Source organism: Tiliqua scincoides, chromosome 7 (assembly GCF_035046505.1).
Source record: "Tiliqua scincoides isolate rTilSci1 chromosome 7, rTilSci1.hap2, whole genome shotgun sequence".
In the NCBI taxonomy this organism is placed as follows: Eukaryota; Metazoa; Chordata; class Lepidosauria; order Squamata; family Scincidae; genus Tiliqua; species Tiliqua scincoides.
The window spans coordinates 52,461,758-52,479,049 of NC_089827.1; the positions used below are offsets into that span (position 1 = coordinate 52,461,758).

General features: G+C 43.2%; 1 protein-coding gene across 2 annotated transcripts in view; it reads right to left on the bottom strand.

Annotated features, from left to right (window-relative positions):
• The window catches only part of LARGE1 (LARGE xylosyl- and glucuronyltransferase 1), a 389,408-nt gene that overhangs the window by 157,752 nt on the left and 214,364 nt on the right, over window positions 1-17,292 (bottom strand). For both annotated transcript variants that reach the window (XM_066633915.1, XM_066633917.1), the window contains exon 5: window positions 6,338-6,461. In XM_066633915.1, the coding sequence (XP_066490012.1) occupies window positions 6,338-6,461 (124 nt within the window). The remainder of the gene's footprint in view (window positions 1-6,337; window positions 6,462-17,292) is intronic.

Consider the following 17,292-nt stretch of genomic DNA (forward strand, 5'->3'; position numbering starts at 1 on the left):
TGCTGGCACAGATCTGAGAGACTCTGTGTCGGTCCTTCTGGCCCAAAATGGAGTTCAGAATCCAGCTAAGCGGGGCTCTGCAGGTCCCACCCCAGTTCCTTCCCTACCCCCACTCCCCCCCTGAACACCTCCCTATGCCCCCAGGCCCTCACTGTTGACCGGAGCTCTTACCTAGCTTTGAGCAGCATCTGGCTGGTGATGGGTTCATCGGTGATAGGCACTGAGCTGGTGCTGACTGAGCGTGCGGTGTTGCAGGCATGTGCACATTTGTGACACCAAGTGCCTGCGGTACACTTGTGCTGAAAACTGGGCTTAGTCCATTACTGCCACACAAAGGCTACACTGGCAGTCTCAGGGACTGGCAGCACATCCTTCTGAAGGTCCTGAATCCTTGACAGCTGCCAGACAAGGCAGACCCCTAACGCCAGCCTGCATATTTTATCCCAAATGCAAATTGGTCCTGATACTATTAGAAACATAAGGGTTTATCTAATATTTTATGCATTCCAAAAGGCGAAGTTGTGCACACAGTGTTTCCAGAACATTTTGTACAGCTCCAAAGCTGGTTACCAGGATGTTCAGTTTTGTAGTCTAATTTGCAGTTGTTCAGAAATTGAAATGGGATGCAACTGTCGTTGGAGACATATCTGAACAGAGAACATAAGCCTAGACCTTTTCACCAATCCAGCCATAGCTTCCTGGTGGTAATTTCTTCCTTTACAGCTGCACATTTTGCAGCCACCGCCATAAGAGAAACTTCTCCTAGGTATATGCAACCATTTCCTTGGATAACTTGGGGCACACATTCTCCAGATGAAGCATGCCTGGGGACAACTGGGGTGAATCATGCCAGACTTAGGGCACAATCCCAACCAGGTCTACTCAGAAGTAAGTCCTATTTTGTTAAATGGGGCTTACTGTCAGGAAAGTGGGGTTAGGATTGCAGCTTTATCCTTTTTTTGTTTGCTAATTTCAGGTCTTTCTTTGAGATAATGAATTCTGGGATTTACTTAATGCTTCCATTCAGTATGCAATGCTTCTAGCTAGCTACACCAAAATATAAAAATATATTCTCTCAATTGCTCCCCATATCTTGTTTCACGTACCTCACAAAGCCAGTGGCATTTCAATTCGCATTGACTTTTTTTTTATTTCCAAAAATTACAACCACCATTCAGTTATATCCGAGTATCTCAAAGCAGTTCACAAAACACTATCGCAACACAAAGGCCCAAATCCTAACCAACATTCCAGCACTGACACAGCTGTGCCAATGGGTCATGTGCTGCATCCTGCAGTTGGGTGGCAGTCATGGAGACCTTCTCAAGGGAAGGGGATTTTTGTTCCCTTACTTTGGAGCTGCATTGTTCTTACCTCGGTGATAGAAAGTTGGTTAGGATTATGCCCTAAAGCATTAAAATGTATTAAAAATAGAACACTCTCCAAATCAGATTCAGCAAACGGGAGCTCCTAAGATCAGCTCCTAAGATCAGCAAAGATCAGCTCCTAAGCCAACCTTGGCCCAAAGGCCTGCCTGAAAAGAAAGCTTTTAATGACCTATCTAGAAGGTAGGATTGTATCAATTCGGCATACTACTGGAAGGGCGACTGGTGGTAGTCACAGAAGGGCCTCAATTCCAAAGCTTAAAATCTAAGGAGATTAGTGTGAGCACAGATACACCCTCAAGCTATCCCAGATTCAGGTCATATAGAACTAGCACCTTCAACATGGTCCAGAAACTACTTTATGAAGTCTTTGTAATGCTGGCAGGATAGTCCCTATTTCCCCCCCAAAAAGACCATCACAAAAAGCTCTTCTTGGGTCACGAACAACCAAAGACGCAATGTGCGTAGAGGGAAGACCCTCCACATACACATGTTTACTAACTCCTTTATATACATTAAAAAGGTGAATCAGAAAGAAGCACCCCCTATGCCAGGCTTGATGGTGCAAGGGCCCAATTCTCATTCTGGATGCAGGACGATCCAGATTCATTTCTTGAACAGGAAGGGAGCTGCAGGCAGTGGATTCACAAAATGTTCCAAGCCACCTGCTGTGATTTCATCTCGGCAGACAAACAGAGATAACTGGATCTGACTAGCATCTGGATGGGAAGCCATCCTGGAAGCCCTTAAAGGCCATTACGAGCTTCTTAGAAAAAGAGCGACATAACGGTCATAAATAAGCAAATACCACAGAAGACTCCTCAAATGCTTCTTTCTTGTAATTGTTCAAATGAAAAGCTAGGAACATAGTATTTAACAAAACAGTCTTATGTCTTAATTAAATAGTCTCTGTGTCTGCATTTCATTCTATAAATAATAAAGCACTAGCCTACAAATGAAATCTCTCTTTTATTAAAAATGCAATAATCAGCAGGACGATGAATACACAGGTAGGCGAATATTTGTCTGCTGCTTAACATGCAAAGGAAAAAGTCATCCCTAGTGATCATATATTTTTTCCAACAGATGATCCTTCCCCTTTGCCATTTTTCCCCAATTATATTCTGTTTTCACTTCCTCGTAGCACATGGAGTGGTTTGGAATTTCCTTAATTACTATAGCAATTTGCTAAATTTTGTTTCTACCTTTTTACAGGATTTTAATCAAGTTTAGCATGGTGCTGATTTGATATGCCATGCAAATTACTGTCACAACCTTCAGTTGCCGAATTTTTAACTATTTTCATTAGTTTCCTCAGATGACATTTATACTGCAATTCAACCCACTGGTGCAGAGGTTTTCAACTGCAGTGCTACGGCACACTAGTGTGCCGTGAGGCTGCCTCAGGTGTGCTGCGGGGGCCAAGGAGTCAGGCAGAAGCAGCTTGCACGGGAGAAGCGACTGCTCGGAGCCTCTTGTGATAGCAGGAAAAAAAGGGGCAGCTACGAAGGGGCTAGGATGCTCCTGCTGTTGCTGGAGCCTGCCTCGTGCGCTGACTGGGCAGCCAGCCAGGCAGCTAGAGAAGCCTGGAAGAGCGGCCAGAGCAAGGAGGGAGTGAGAGGGAGCCTGACGGTGGAAGCAGGTAGGAGCCAGAAGCAGATGGCTGGCAAGGAAGCTGGAGAGACCCTTTTCCTTACCTGGAATGCCCCAAAGTGACCCTTCCTGTGTTGCCTCCCCTGGCAAGGCTTTGGCAGGAAGGGCGCTGGGCCACAATCCGATCCACACTTACCTAGGAGTAAGCCCCATTGACTATAATGGGGCTTACTTCTGAATGGACGTACAGAGGCTTGGTTGGTTGCACTCTTTCTTGAATAAATGAGCAGGCAAGTGATGCTTTCCCCCCCCAACTCCTCCCCTCCTGCACACACATCCCCCCATCATAATTGCAGTTAACCCCTCTGACTGCTCCTCCCCACCACTCCCTTTTCCCCACCTTCCAAAGTTCAAAACCAGTTGCTTCCCATTCATTCTCTCTCCCCCCTCCCTCCCCCTCCCCCCACCCCAGTGAATCCTGCACTTGCTTCAGCCACATCTCCTCACTGTCCCTCCAGTATGCTCAGTCTCATCTCTCTTTGCCAACACCTCCTGGCATATCAGAGCATATCAATTGATAAGTTTGAACAGACCTGCTTCAAAACCTTTCCAGAAACCACATACACCTCCCTCTCCAAGCTTCTTGGGAATTTCTTTCATTCATTGTCATGTAATGATCTAAGGCTGCAATCCTAACCACACTTTCCTGAGAGCAACCCCATTGAACAAAATAGGACTTACTTCTGAGTAGACCTTGTGCCCTTAGTTATATTAATTAAATTAATTGTAACATAATAATGTAATTAAAAACTAGTAGTGTGCCTTGACAACTTTAGTGCCTTGTCAGTGTGCCGTGAGCTAAAAAAGGTTAAAATGGCTGCACTAGTGGATTGCCACATGATCTGATTTAAGGTTTCAACCTTAAACACACTGGTATAAGGCCATGTCATTATTGCGGGTTGCCCTGACATGCATCTCTGGTCCAGGGAAGTGCATCTAGGATGGCATGAAGTTCAGGCTAGGCTCCAGTCTTCTTGACCAAAGTTTGAGGCTCTCAAACCACTCTAAGTGACAACTTCTTTTCCACCCTGCTGCCCTCCCCTTTGTTTATATGGCAAAGGCTCCTGCAAATTTCTAAGAAGCTGCACCTGGTCTGGAACCATCCCACCTGCCCACAGGATACTGTCACCCTTGTTCCCACTAAGCTGCAGAACTTACAACTGAGTTCCTTGCAGCTCAGAAACCTAGAATGCATCATGGCTGAGCATTCATAGATGGCATCAGGACATAGCCGCGATACCATGCAGCAGCAGAAGGGGTCTGTGCAGTGGTGTAGGCCCCTTTTGGAGAACATTGATTGTCACGACTTCAGAGTTTCATGCTCTCAAGGAAAAGTCATTTGATTTTTGGCTGAATAAAACAGGCTTTGGTCACTCTGCATGACCTGCCTGTACATTACAGAGGGGAAAATCTCTGCCACATCTCAGCTCACTCCCTCATCCTCTTCGTGCACAGTCCCTAACTTGTCCTTCTCCCCTCCTGTGCACCAAACCTCTACTTCCTCTTCCTGCCTTTTTGCCCCAGGGTAATTTCCTTTTTTCCACAAAAACTAATATCCCTCTATGAGCTACCTGCCTTCCCCTTTGTCTCTTTCCTGTTCTCCATTTTGCATCACCTTGTTCCCTTCTCGAATTTAGGTGTCTATTCAACCAATTAACTAATGCTGCTTAGGTTGGGAGCTGTCTGTGTGGTATATGAGATATTTCTTTAAATTACTACTTGTTCACTTTATTGCATTTTTCTCTCTTGATTTCCCCTCCCTCTTAGTGTACACTAACTACACCCCCACAATAAAACCTACTGTGCTACACTGTTATCTCTGTCTCCATTGTCAAACACCAAGCTCCATTGTGGTGTGCCATAGGCTGATGACTAAAAGATCTCCACACACATTTGGCTCCCCCGTGTTCTCTGAGACACGAGACTTACCGAGACACAAGGCTTACTTAAATGTAAATTCTACTGAAATATATGGATCTCATGTGTAAGAAAACATGGTTTTTCTGGAGGGTTTTCACTGTCATCTAATGAAAATACTTGCGGAAAAAGTACGAATACATAAAAGCAGTTAAGTGCTATTCATGACTTTTGCAAACCCATTGGACACAGTTGCATGAAATACACTTTTGCAATACTATTATGAATCCCAGTCACTTTGCAATCAGCCTGATTTTTTTCTGGGTTTCTTGGAGAACTCCCCCCCCCCTTTTGAAAGTGAGTTCACAACAACAGGCTTCCAACAGAGCTCACCACCACTTCTCCCTTTCTAAAACTTACCCTCGTAAAGGGTAGGTGGGTGATAGGCAAGGCTTTATTAAATCTGGGTGCATGTTCAGAGTATCCATGGTTGAAAGAACTCTGGAAATTGACATTCTAAATGCCTTCTAGCTCAAGCAAATTGAGGTGAGGGCACTGGAAACTCCATTCCCAGACTCCTACATGGAACTGATGCTTTGCGTGTGTAACCGTATCTCAACTACAAAGCTACCGCTGCTACCACAAGCACTACCCCCGCCCCGCATCCTCAGTATTCACTACGCTCTCCATATTCATAAGGGCAGGTTTTGGGAAATGGATTTGTGGATTTCTTGGCCGGTGATGAGTCCATTCAGGTCTTAACTTGAGTAGTGTTGTAGACACACCTTTCCATAGATTTGCGGGAGCCACATTATTGGGTTTGGTGTTACAAGTCTCCAATTGTTCTTTTCAGAGAGCACAAAAGTGTTATTCCAATTGTCCTGTTGAACTTGGAGTTACTTCTTTCGTCAAACCTCATATTCATATTTCCTTTCGTATGAGATATGCGCATGCAGGGAGAACCCCAAATGGTCAGCATACCATCTTACAGTTCTCCCAGCACTACAGCAGTATCTCATTACATAAGTAAATATTGTAAATACAGAACAACTCATTCAGGGAGACATTTAATATTATTCAGAGGAAAGGGGGAATATGATCTCTTCAAAGAATAATTTCAGGGGCCCAGGACTGAGAATATTGGCAATGCACCATGGAGCATTTTCTTGCACATAAAGGAGTGAGTCAACAGACAACAGTTTAAATTAGCTGGGAATGTGGTGGTTATGAGCACACTATTCCTTTTTTTTGCCCCTGTAAATCATTTCCCAGAATTCAGATTACTGTTAGACTGTGTGCTGATTTGGGGCGCTCAAGTCTAGTAACAAGGGCATCTTTGGCCCCAAAGCTCCAGTTAACTCTTAAAATGCACCCAAACGACAGAGGAGAAATTAAGAAAAGTAAAGCAGTCTTTGCATTGAGCACATTTTGTTTTCCCTTACCTTCAGCTCATCTGCATCATAGAAGTCTATGCGCACTGCAGGAACCATCCATGTCTGGAAAAGTGTTGCCAGTATCTGTTTTGCAATGGCATCTGCGATGAGGTGGAAGTGAAGAGGGTTCCGTCTGGTGGACAGAAAAGGGAAGCAAACCACATGGATAAATGCATCAGGCTTTCTTTAACCACAAAAAGGCTGTGCCTTCTTTACAAACTCCGCAGCTTACACTGTTTATGTGCCTACTCCTACACAATGAGCTTGGAAATTTTTTTAAAAATAAATTTTAAATCTTTTTAGTTTTGGCTATTGTCTAAAATCTTTTTAGTTTTGGCTATGGCCTGAAAATGTAGCTCAGAACATTTCAAGTTTTCTCCTTGAAAGGCTACTAATTCATTGCCACTTTGCATATGATTATGTTCTGAAGTTTCTCTATCACCTTAGTATGTTGCATGCAATGGAACGTTGTCAGCTATGGAAGAAAGGGAAGAGATGATTATACCATATCTGCTCTCAAAGGCAGAGAACTTGTCTGTGTGTCTGGATTCCACAGCTCATCTGTTGGAAGCAGCCATATGGATTTTGTGACTGATGTGATTACCTCCCACGTCAGTCAGAAGCCACTATGTGAGGCACCCACAAAGTGGGATTCAGAGGAAGAGGCGTGGTTTCCATGACTCTCTGGCAATGTGTGAAACTGCCTTCTAAATTCAATAGTTCACACTTCAGAGAGGCAAAAGTTCACAGATGAATTAACATAGCTTGGACAATCGTATGGACACAATCCAAAGTTGAAGAGAGTGGAAGTTCCCTGAAAATATCCTTAGCGATTATAAACCCCTTTATGCTTAACACTCTCAAACAGAAGAGGCATAAAAATGTCACCTCTCAAAATGTACATTCGTCTCGGGTCCACTGCCTCTGCGCTAAAAAACAAACACAAAACCCTTACCATGTTCTTTGCGCTGTCCTTGAAAATAAGCCTGGAAGTTACACACTTCTGGGTTTGATAACAGCGTGCAAGGAAGAAGTAAAGAAGGGAATGTAAAGAAGGGAATGATCACTTGAGCAAGCAGGAAACAAATAACTGCAGCTTGTATTGGCAGCGGATTGAACAGAGGTGATAGTGGCAGACCCAGGGATTGCATCTGCAGGAGACTGTCGCCTCCTTGGACCTCTTGCAATCTGCCATGGATGCAATTTGCATTGGGTGGCCTCATCAATGGGCTGGCACTGGGGAGGGAGGTAGTAGCGTGATATGCTGTGGTCCTTTTGGAGCCATCTTTCTCATAAACATTCTAGCAACGGCCCTGACTCATGGCCATATGATCAACTTTAAAAATATTTTTTTTCTCTTCACTAAACAGTTATTACACCCACTTGCTTCCTTCTTGGAAGGATGATTCTTCTGAAGGCTAATTCTCAAAAAGAACAGATGGGAATCCAAACCGATATCTGGGCTATACCACTTCAGACTGAATTAACAAGATTAAATTCTCTGCCATACAAAAATACCCCAACTCTGCAAATCAAAAACTGCCAGTAAGAAAACATGCTTGCTTTTTATGTACTGTGATTGACTGATTGATTTCCAATGGCAGACTGAGCTCTTCAGCTCCAGCAGTATGAATGTACCAGCAGTGCTGGGTGTTGTAAATGTGCTGAAAAGCACATTTATGGCACCCATCATTCAGGGAGTGCCAGTGCTGCCCAGCACCAGTTGGCATTTGGACCAGCACCAGATGAATGCCATCTGGAGCAAGGGAAGAGCTCTGGGTAGCAGTAAGGTTTGTGGGGGTTGGGGGAAGCATTCCAGGGCAGGGGAGAATGGGGGAAAGTAGGACAGGGGAAGGAATTGGGGCAGAAGGGGGGTGGGACCAGTGGAATTCTGATCCACTGTATCCTATCCTCTGTGTTGGGTTGCAAAGCCCACTATGGAGGCTGTCATTGTGCGGCAAAACAGCTGGCACAGACTTGAGAAGCCCCATTGCAGGGCCTGGAGCTTTTCCCAGGGGAAGGGCATGAAAGTCCCCTTCCCTTGAGGAGATCTCTGGAGGACTTGATGCTGTTGCTGGATACAGCAGTAGCCATTTTGGCGCTGCTGCACCTAGCGCTTCCACCATTAGGATTGGGCTGTTAGTCATGAGAGCTATAAGAACATAAGAAGAGCCCCACCAGATCAGGCCATAGGCCGATCTAGTCCAGCTTCCTGTATCTCACAGTGGCCCACCAAGTGCTTTGGGGAGCACACAAGACAACAAGACACAACCTGCGTCCTGGTGCCCTACCCTGCATCTGGCACAAGTCCCACAAGTGGTATAGCTTAGAAACAGGTTTGGATCCTTATCTGCTCTTTCAAAGAGTAAGATTTTAGTTAGCAATTAACTGTGTGAGTTGAGTATGGCATATGTATCCTGAGTTATACAATTTCTCCCTTAGCAAGGAGGGACTCAAAAATGCGGAAAAGTCACTAAGACAACAGATGGTCCATTTAGCCTTTAGCATAATCTCAACCTTGTTTCAGTCTCATGAATGGCATAATGTGCTCTTGTTTACTTAGAATTTATAAAGTTAAACAGATGCACCTGTCAAGTACCATTTTTCATCCATGATGCAATGCTTTATGCTGCATAAAAAAAGAGAGTAATTGACTAGATAGACTATATTAGAAACAGGTAAGGGTACAAAATGTGAACAATGCACTTCCCAGATTCCCTACATTGTTCAAATGGTTCTGGATTAGTGGTTCCCAATGTACTTTTTAGGGTACGACAACCTGTTGAGTATCCCACTAAGACCAGAAGTGATGTCATTAAGCAGAAAGTGACATCACTGCGCCGGTAGGGCTGGAAGTGATGTCATTGTTTTAATAAATGACACTTTTTAAATAAATTAAATGTGGTACTCATGGATCAATAAGCATGTGGAAACACCTTAAGATTTTATAGTAGTTAAGCTGTGTGATTCATAAAACCATGGGTTTTTGTTTTGTTTTTTAAAATTTTCTGGGAAGTTTGGCTTTTTTGCAGAATTTTCATAGGAATTAATACTCAGAACCGAAGATAGTGCATGTAAAAAACATGTATGTAGACTATAACAGGTTACCAAATGCAACAGTTGTTTTCAGGTATGTGGAAACACCTTGAAATATTTTCAAAAACACATTTCTCTGTATGGAGGTTTCCCTGAAAATATTGCAAAAATGCAACTTTTTAAATGTTGCGCAAACACATCTATGGTAATAAATGGGGTCTCTGCAACCCCCTGAAAAATTAGCTCATGACCCCCAGGTTGGGAACCACTGTCCTAGATCTGGCAAAATTCAGGCATACTTAATGTCATCTAAGTATGAGCAGGAGGTCTGGTCTAGAGGGTAGAGCCGCCGTTAGCCCGAAGATAACATCAGAAGGTTGCCAGTTCAAGGACACTGGCAGCTCCCTGAACAGCTGAGAATGGCGAGACCTTGAAGCAGCTGACAAGCCCAGCTGAGTGATTCCACCTGCTCTTGGTGTGAGCAAGAAGCGTCTTGGCTGCCCTCCATGTGAGAGATGGAGCTGCTTGTCAGCCTGCATGGGAGAACTAGAGGCCAGAAGTAAGACCAAACCAGGTAGATCCATTCTGAAATGTTGTTGGTTCTTGAAAGAGAGAACCTCTATGATTGTAAAAATCCCCTTGAGGGATTTAGAAACGCCTGCCTATGTAAACCGCCTTGAATAAAGTCAGAGGAGTAATCTGATGACCAGAAAGGCGGTATATAATTACCTAGTTATCATCATCATCATCATCATCATCATCATCATCAATAATCTGGCACTTAATGCCAGATTATTATTTAATTTAATGCCTTCTTAATGTCAATTTAATGCCTTCTTCAAGATGGTTGAATATGAAAGATTCTTATGCACTTTTTTTTGTCAATGTCGTTGTTCACTTTCCTTAATTTTAACCAAAAGGGTAGTCTGTCAGTGTTCTGGTTCCTCTTTAACATTGTAGGAAAGGGAACGTTAGGAAGCAACCAAAATCAATGAATACGATCACAATAGAAAGCACCCTACCTCCCCCCCAAAAAGAAAAACAAAGGAACACATTCAAGAAAAACAGAGGACCATTATAGTGGCATTATCTATAAGGATGTTTTTAGTGTCGAAGATACAAAACCATGATTCAATGCTCTACCATATAGTTTGCCTGTGTTGGTGTGTACATAAAAGTAAATGCAAACAGGTGTACCCCTTGACTGAAGTGCTCTCATGAAGCTATTTCTGATGCTGAAATGAACAAAGGAACACCTTTCTGCATACACACAGAACCCTCTACGCCTGCATTGAAGTAAAGAGGCCTTGCTTGCATTATTGGTACAGTTCATGTTTTGCAGCAGTGACCTATTCCAGCAGCTGTCAAACTCAAATTCTCCTCCAAATACAGTATTTGATCCAATAGTCCATCTTTTGGACAAAACGTATGAAAAATATAGCGAGAAAATTGAACACAGAAGCAGAAGTTCACAGTCTGCCTGCCTTTAATCCCCAAACATTAAAAAAAACAAAAACTCAACTAAAGCTGTATTGACACTCATGTGTATATGCAGCTACATGATCTTCGAGAACGAGACAGAATAGGCCAGAAACACAAAATAAATAACAGTTTGCCAGCTGCTGAGCATCCCTCCATGATAACCCAAGGGAAAGATAACTTCAGCTGACCAACAGGTAAGAACTGAGTATTGTGTCATTAAGGGGAAATCAGGCATTTCAGCAAGGCTGAAGAAAGGAGAATGCCATTAGATCCGAAATGTTACATACCCTCATAGGAGAGATTAGAAAAAAATATTTCACTTGAAGACAAAAGGTCAAGAGAAACGATGTACAAAAATCAGTGAATTGGAAAACACGAGTATTAGAGAGCAAGGCCCTCAATTCTTCCCTTCAAAGAGGGAAAACAGTGAAGGATTATGTGCAGCCTCTGGAGAACAGACTTGCACAAGTACTATCAAAAATAGAAGGGGGTAAAAAATCCAGATCCTTTACTGGTGTCTGTCACTGAAGCCGTATCGATTTATTCCAATTGAAGCGTTAATATTATGGAGTCCTAAAAGTGAAACATGACATAATAGGTGGTATTATAGTTTCCAAAAACATGGGTCAAAATTCTTGAAGAGGCAGAAGTTCACCATTGAAGAAGCTCATCTGTAGATGGTCTCCTAGAACTTGACTTTGTCCCTGAATCCCTTAAATATTAAGTAGTGCTCTTTACCCACCTAAACACAACTTGCAAATTAAGATCAGATTGAAGAAAGGGAGTAATTTAATTACTGTACCTGGGCTTTTAACTTTTGTTTACTATGCCTACTGCTCTAAATTATAGCACAGAAGAAGTGGACTCTGGTAAAACTAAGATGGCTATAAAGAGGACAACACATTTTTACCCCATATAACCATTTCTCTACCTTGATTAAGACCATTTAGGGCTGTGATCCCATATACTTAACTGGGAGTAAACTTCATTCAACTAAGGGTGCAATCCTAACCCAGTTTCCAGCAGTGACATAAAGGCAATGTAACTCTGAGGTAAGGGAACAAAGATTCCCTTACTTGAGGAGGCCTCCATGATTGTCACCCAACTGTAGGATGCAGCATATGTCCCATTGACACTGCTATGCCAGTGCTGGAAAGCTTGCTTCTGAGCAGACATACACAGGATTGTACTGTGAGAAACTTTAAAATTGTTCCAAGTTAGCAAATGTATCATGAAACAGGAAGGTGGCATGAGAAAATTATGGGAAGACTTAAGACATTTGCTCTTTAGTAAATCTAGAATTATTCCAAGGTAAGTTCTGTCTTCATCCAAGAGCAAATGTTTAGTTATTAGATCATATTCATTCATTTACAAAGTTTATAGAATTTTTTTAACGGTTACATAAATTGCTATAAAGAGGAATACAATTAACACACAAATTTACAATCAATTGTAAGACTGAGGAGCAGTAGGATAAAATTAAAGTCCCATCTCAGTTATAAGGGCTGTTGTCTACTTTCAGAGACCAGCACAAGCTATTGGGCTAAGTGACCCTGCTGGGAGACAGCATTCCAGAAGATCAAGGCAAGTATTAAAATGTCCTGTGCCCGATTGACACTAATACTGCATCCACATCACTGGCATCCTTCAGTCTCGAAAGACTATGGTATCGCGCTATGAAAAGTGGTTCTGGAACAGCATCGAGTGTGGCTAAAAAGGCCAATTCCTTCCACACTGGGAGCAAGTGTAGTGTGTCCCTGGTCTGTCTCGCTGGCTATGGGCCTTCCTTCTTTGCCTCTTTGCCTCAGTCTGTTGGATAAGTGTCTCTTCAAACTGGGAAAGGCCATGCTGCACAGCCTACCTCCAAGCGGGATGCTCAGAGGCCAAGGTTTCCCACCTGTTGAGGTTCATTCCTAAGGCCTTCAGATCCCTCTTGTAGATATCCTTGCATCGCAGCTGTGGTCTACCTGTAGGGCGCTTTCCCTGCACGAGTTCTCCATTGAGGAGATCCTTTGGGATCCAGCCATCGCCCATTCTCACGACATGACCAAGCCAACGCAAGTTGTTTCAGCAGTGCACAAATGCTAGGGATTCCAGCTTGTTCCAGGACTGTGTTGTTTGGAACTTTGTCCTGCCAGGTGATACCGAGGATGCGTCAGAGGCAGAGTCCATGACAAGAGACATTTTTCCCAGGACTCAAATACCATTTTCATCTGAGTTGATACTACTGGGATAGATGGCTCATCAGCTTGCCTACATGCCAATTTCTTATTTAGCAAGTGGTGCTGCTAAACAATTTCCAGAGGTTATGTAAAAGACACCAATTCAGGCTCAGCATGAGACATAATTTCATGATATGAATACAAAGCAGGTAGCAAGATTTCAGAGTCAGATACTAGCAGGCTCTCCATTGTGCACCCACAACCTCAAATACCATGTTTATGCAAGGCAAGAAGGCAAGTCCTGGTTGCTCCATGCTGGATAAGTGATACTTGCATGAGGATAATATGGGACTTTTTGATATAGGAAGTACAACACATATAGTCTAAGTGAATATGGGGACCTGCTATTTTTGGTCAGAACCTGTGAGGATCTTTCTTGAATGAACCTCCTTGAAACTAGTTGCCCAAGAGAAGAACCTGGTGGAATCACCAGGGAACACCACTCCATTTGGTTTCTATTGATTCTGAACCCAGTATTCTATCTAAGCTCAGTTTCCAGCCCTGCAACTATAAGGCCTACCATGTTTTTCTTTTACTTCTTGCTTTACAAGGAACTGGTGAATTTTGATCGGTGCCAGAAAGAGATAACTACTGACTTTTGCACTGTTAAAAAAGAGAGTCTCTATTGCTTTTCTAACCCAGTGCATGCCCCTGTGAAACCTCAGATCATTTCCACAAAGTACAAGGTTAACCCGATTTGCAGACCAACGTAAGACTGAAACAAACTGCAGACAAAACACAATGTAATTATCAGAAACATCTATTTCTCCCTTTTTTATTTTAACTTCCAACCTAGAAGAGTTCAGTGTAACTTAAAAATGTGCATATCACGCTGCGCATTTTGATTGGTCCTAATAATCACACATTTATGGTTATTATCAGGGATGGGCAAATGCAGCTCAGCATGACTTGAGTCGAGTCACGTGTCTCCGCCCCTACAACTCAACAAGTCATAATGGGGGCACTTTCCAAGTTGCTGAGTCACCTTTTTGCGACTCGAGAAGACTTGAGCCTCAAGTTGTTCCCTTTAAAAAGTCTGCCATAGAAAAAAATGGGGCTGATGCCAGGGAGTGTGTGTGCCAGGTATCTCTTTAAACTCTCCCCTGCTATCCCCATCCCATCTGTCAACATAGCAGGAGGGGGTGGGAGGGACTGCGAGTGAACGAGACAGAAGTGGCAAGAGGGACGAGGGTCACATGCAGCAGCTGTGTGCCATACCAGGACGGCCCAATCCTTTGCAGCTCTACTCATAAGTAGTCCCATTGAGACAGTTGTTCAATGAAGCTTCCTCCTCCCAAGTAACAATGGAGCCATGGGGGGAAAGCATGATCACTAAGAACCACCTCTTCTCTGGCTTCTCTACCTCCTCCCCCTCCTTGGCTTCTCTAGCTGATCGTAAGGCAAGAACGCCCTTGGGTTTCTCCTCCTGCCCTACCTTAGCCAAAGAAAATATCAAACCTCCCATCCTGCATCCAATGATCATCAAAGGAAAAGAGAGCCCTCCCACCCACCCACCCCACTTGCTCAGATGCAAAAGCAAACATTAACCCTTCCCTGCCTCCTGGCTGGAATCTTCCTGTTGCTCGCCTGGTCTGAATGATGGCCCCACGAGGTCTTTCATGCCACGAAAACAGTAAGCAAGTACACCCAGACACAGGCAGACTCAATCCTGCATGCGTGGGGATGAGCACTAAGTCAAGGGGCCCTTTTTTGCTGAGTCTTCCACGTGCTTGACTCATGTATAAACGAGTCAGCAAAAAAACACCGATTTTTGCAACTCGGACTCAAGTCACCTGACTCGAGTTCCCACTGCAGGTTTTTATACACTGAATAATCATGTTGAGTTCTTATTCAAGATACTTTAAAAAAAAACCTGCCCTTGGATTAAAAATATTGTATTGTTTGGATACATCAGCAGCAGTATATTTCAAGGTGACTCTTGTTTTTGTTATAAGAATGAAAATCCAGAAGGTTCAAGACAAAAATAGAAACTTGCCAAATAGGATGTTGGGGGAGATCACAGAATTACTTGTTTTTTCTATGCCTTTCAAGATAATTAATTCATATTATTCTTATCTGGGAGGAAAAGAAATGTTAAGATAAGAACAACAAAAGGCTCCCATCACTTCTAAACCATAGGGGAATTTAATATCAAGAATGTTAAATATTAACAAATGATAAGCCAACTAAAAGTGGGAAGTTAATTAGGAAATAGAGATGTTATTGGCATTGCTACTTCTTGAAGTCACCCCAATGTATGAACGGCAAAAGAAAATATGTGGGCGACAAGTTCCTTGACTACACACCTTACAAGGAAATAAAATCTCCTGCACAACAATTTTTTTAAAGACTGATCGAGGTGCAAAGTGAGTCACAAAACAGAATAAACTGGGGCAAGCTAGGGCCAGAATGCAATTCATTACTGAGTGGGTAACTTTGGGCCAGCTATTTGTGCAATCCACACAAGCCAATGCAAAGTACAACCAAATGACTATTGGACATGGTGTGTCTTATTAAATAGGTGATTCAACTGTGTAATTAGCAATCAGGATAGCAAACCTATTTGGCACAGAAGGCCAAACTGTCACAGTTCATTTGCTTATTTTAAATAACATGCGAAGGAACATCAACAGTTAACATGTTGAAAACAATGAGAAGACTGCCCTCTGTTTGAGTTCTCTAAGCCAGGGGTCTCCAAACTTTTTGGCCAGAGGGCCACATCAAATATCTGGCATGGTGTGGCGGGCCGGAAAAAAAATTTAAATGTAAAATTTAAATAAATAAATTAGAGATGGAACTTAGATGAGAGAATAAATGAATGAATGGGCTCATTCATTCAACTTCTCTGGCCCTCAGAACACCCTCCAGACAGAAGCAGAGCACAGTTCTGGTCATGTTCAGTTGAGTGGGACAGAGACTTTCAGGGGGCAAGAGGTTGGCCGCGGGCTGGAAAGAGGCTTGCTGTGGGCCGCATTTGGCCCCCGGGCTGGGGTTTGGAGACCGCTGCTCTAAGCAACAGATACATTAGCTTTTCAGAAACTTTACTTACTCATTTGATAAAAACCAAGGGGCAGAGCAGGAGTCACCTAGCATGACCTTTGGTGTTCTAACCCCCTCCCCCCCATGAGGACCAGAGCCACTGCAGAACAATATACATAAGAACATAAGAACAGCCCCACTGGATCAGGCCATAGGCCCATCTAGTCCAGCTTCCTGTATCTCACAGCGGCCCACCAAACCTAGTCTCAACCATGAGAATCTACCCAGAAAGATACCATGGTTGATATCAGAAGCCACCAGGAGAATCAACAGAAACCAAGAGGGTTGCACCCCCTGCCTCTCTCCTGGCACAGGCTATCCACTAGGAAGTGACAGCAGCTCAGTAGTAGAATACCTGATTTTCATGAAGAAGGTCCTAGATTCCATTTAAAATTATTCCAAGAAACAGGATTGAATGTCTCCGCTTGATGCTCTGAAGATGCATTGCTGATTAGAGGCCAGAACTCAGTGAAATGAATATATTTTTGCATGAAAAAGTTTCTCGGTTCTCCAATTGTGGACTGCCATCTTTCTTTCTTAAGACTTCTGCCCCAGAGTCAGAAAAGTCACTGCCAGTAGGATCACAGATGGAAGAAGATCTGACTCTGTACAAAGCACTTCCGTAAAGTTCTTTAAGTTTTACAGTAATGTAAATTAAAGGAACTTTACCAAAAAGAATGACAAATGACCAAAAAAAAAGTTTAATGAACCACCCAGGTTTTCCACTTCTGAAGTTCTGAATAAACTGATGAGCAAATCAGAAATGACAAATGACAAAGCTTAAAACTCCTCTTACGAGTTAAGAAGAAAATAAATGTAATAGGTTAGGGTTTCCTAAAGTATGAGTCACAAGCCCATATGTGGTGGGTCTTGGCTGGGCCCTTGCTGGTGTTTGGCTCCAAATCAGAGCCATTCTGGAATGGGGGTAGCATAATGGCCTCATTGGAAGGCCTTGCTGGGCTGCCAACCCACTCTATTGGCCTCTACAGATCTCAGAATGGCCCCCAGAAGCCTTAGGAAGTTAATTCTGGTTTTTGGAGGCAACAGAAGCAGATGAGGTGGGTCATGGCACTGTAAAGATTAGGAACACTACAATAGGTTGCAATAGCTGTAAATTCTACATGGACTTGCAGGCCATGGATGTCCCAAGGACATTTGCAAGATGGGTTCAAAGGTCCATGGATA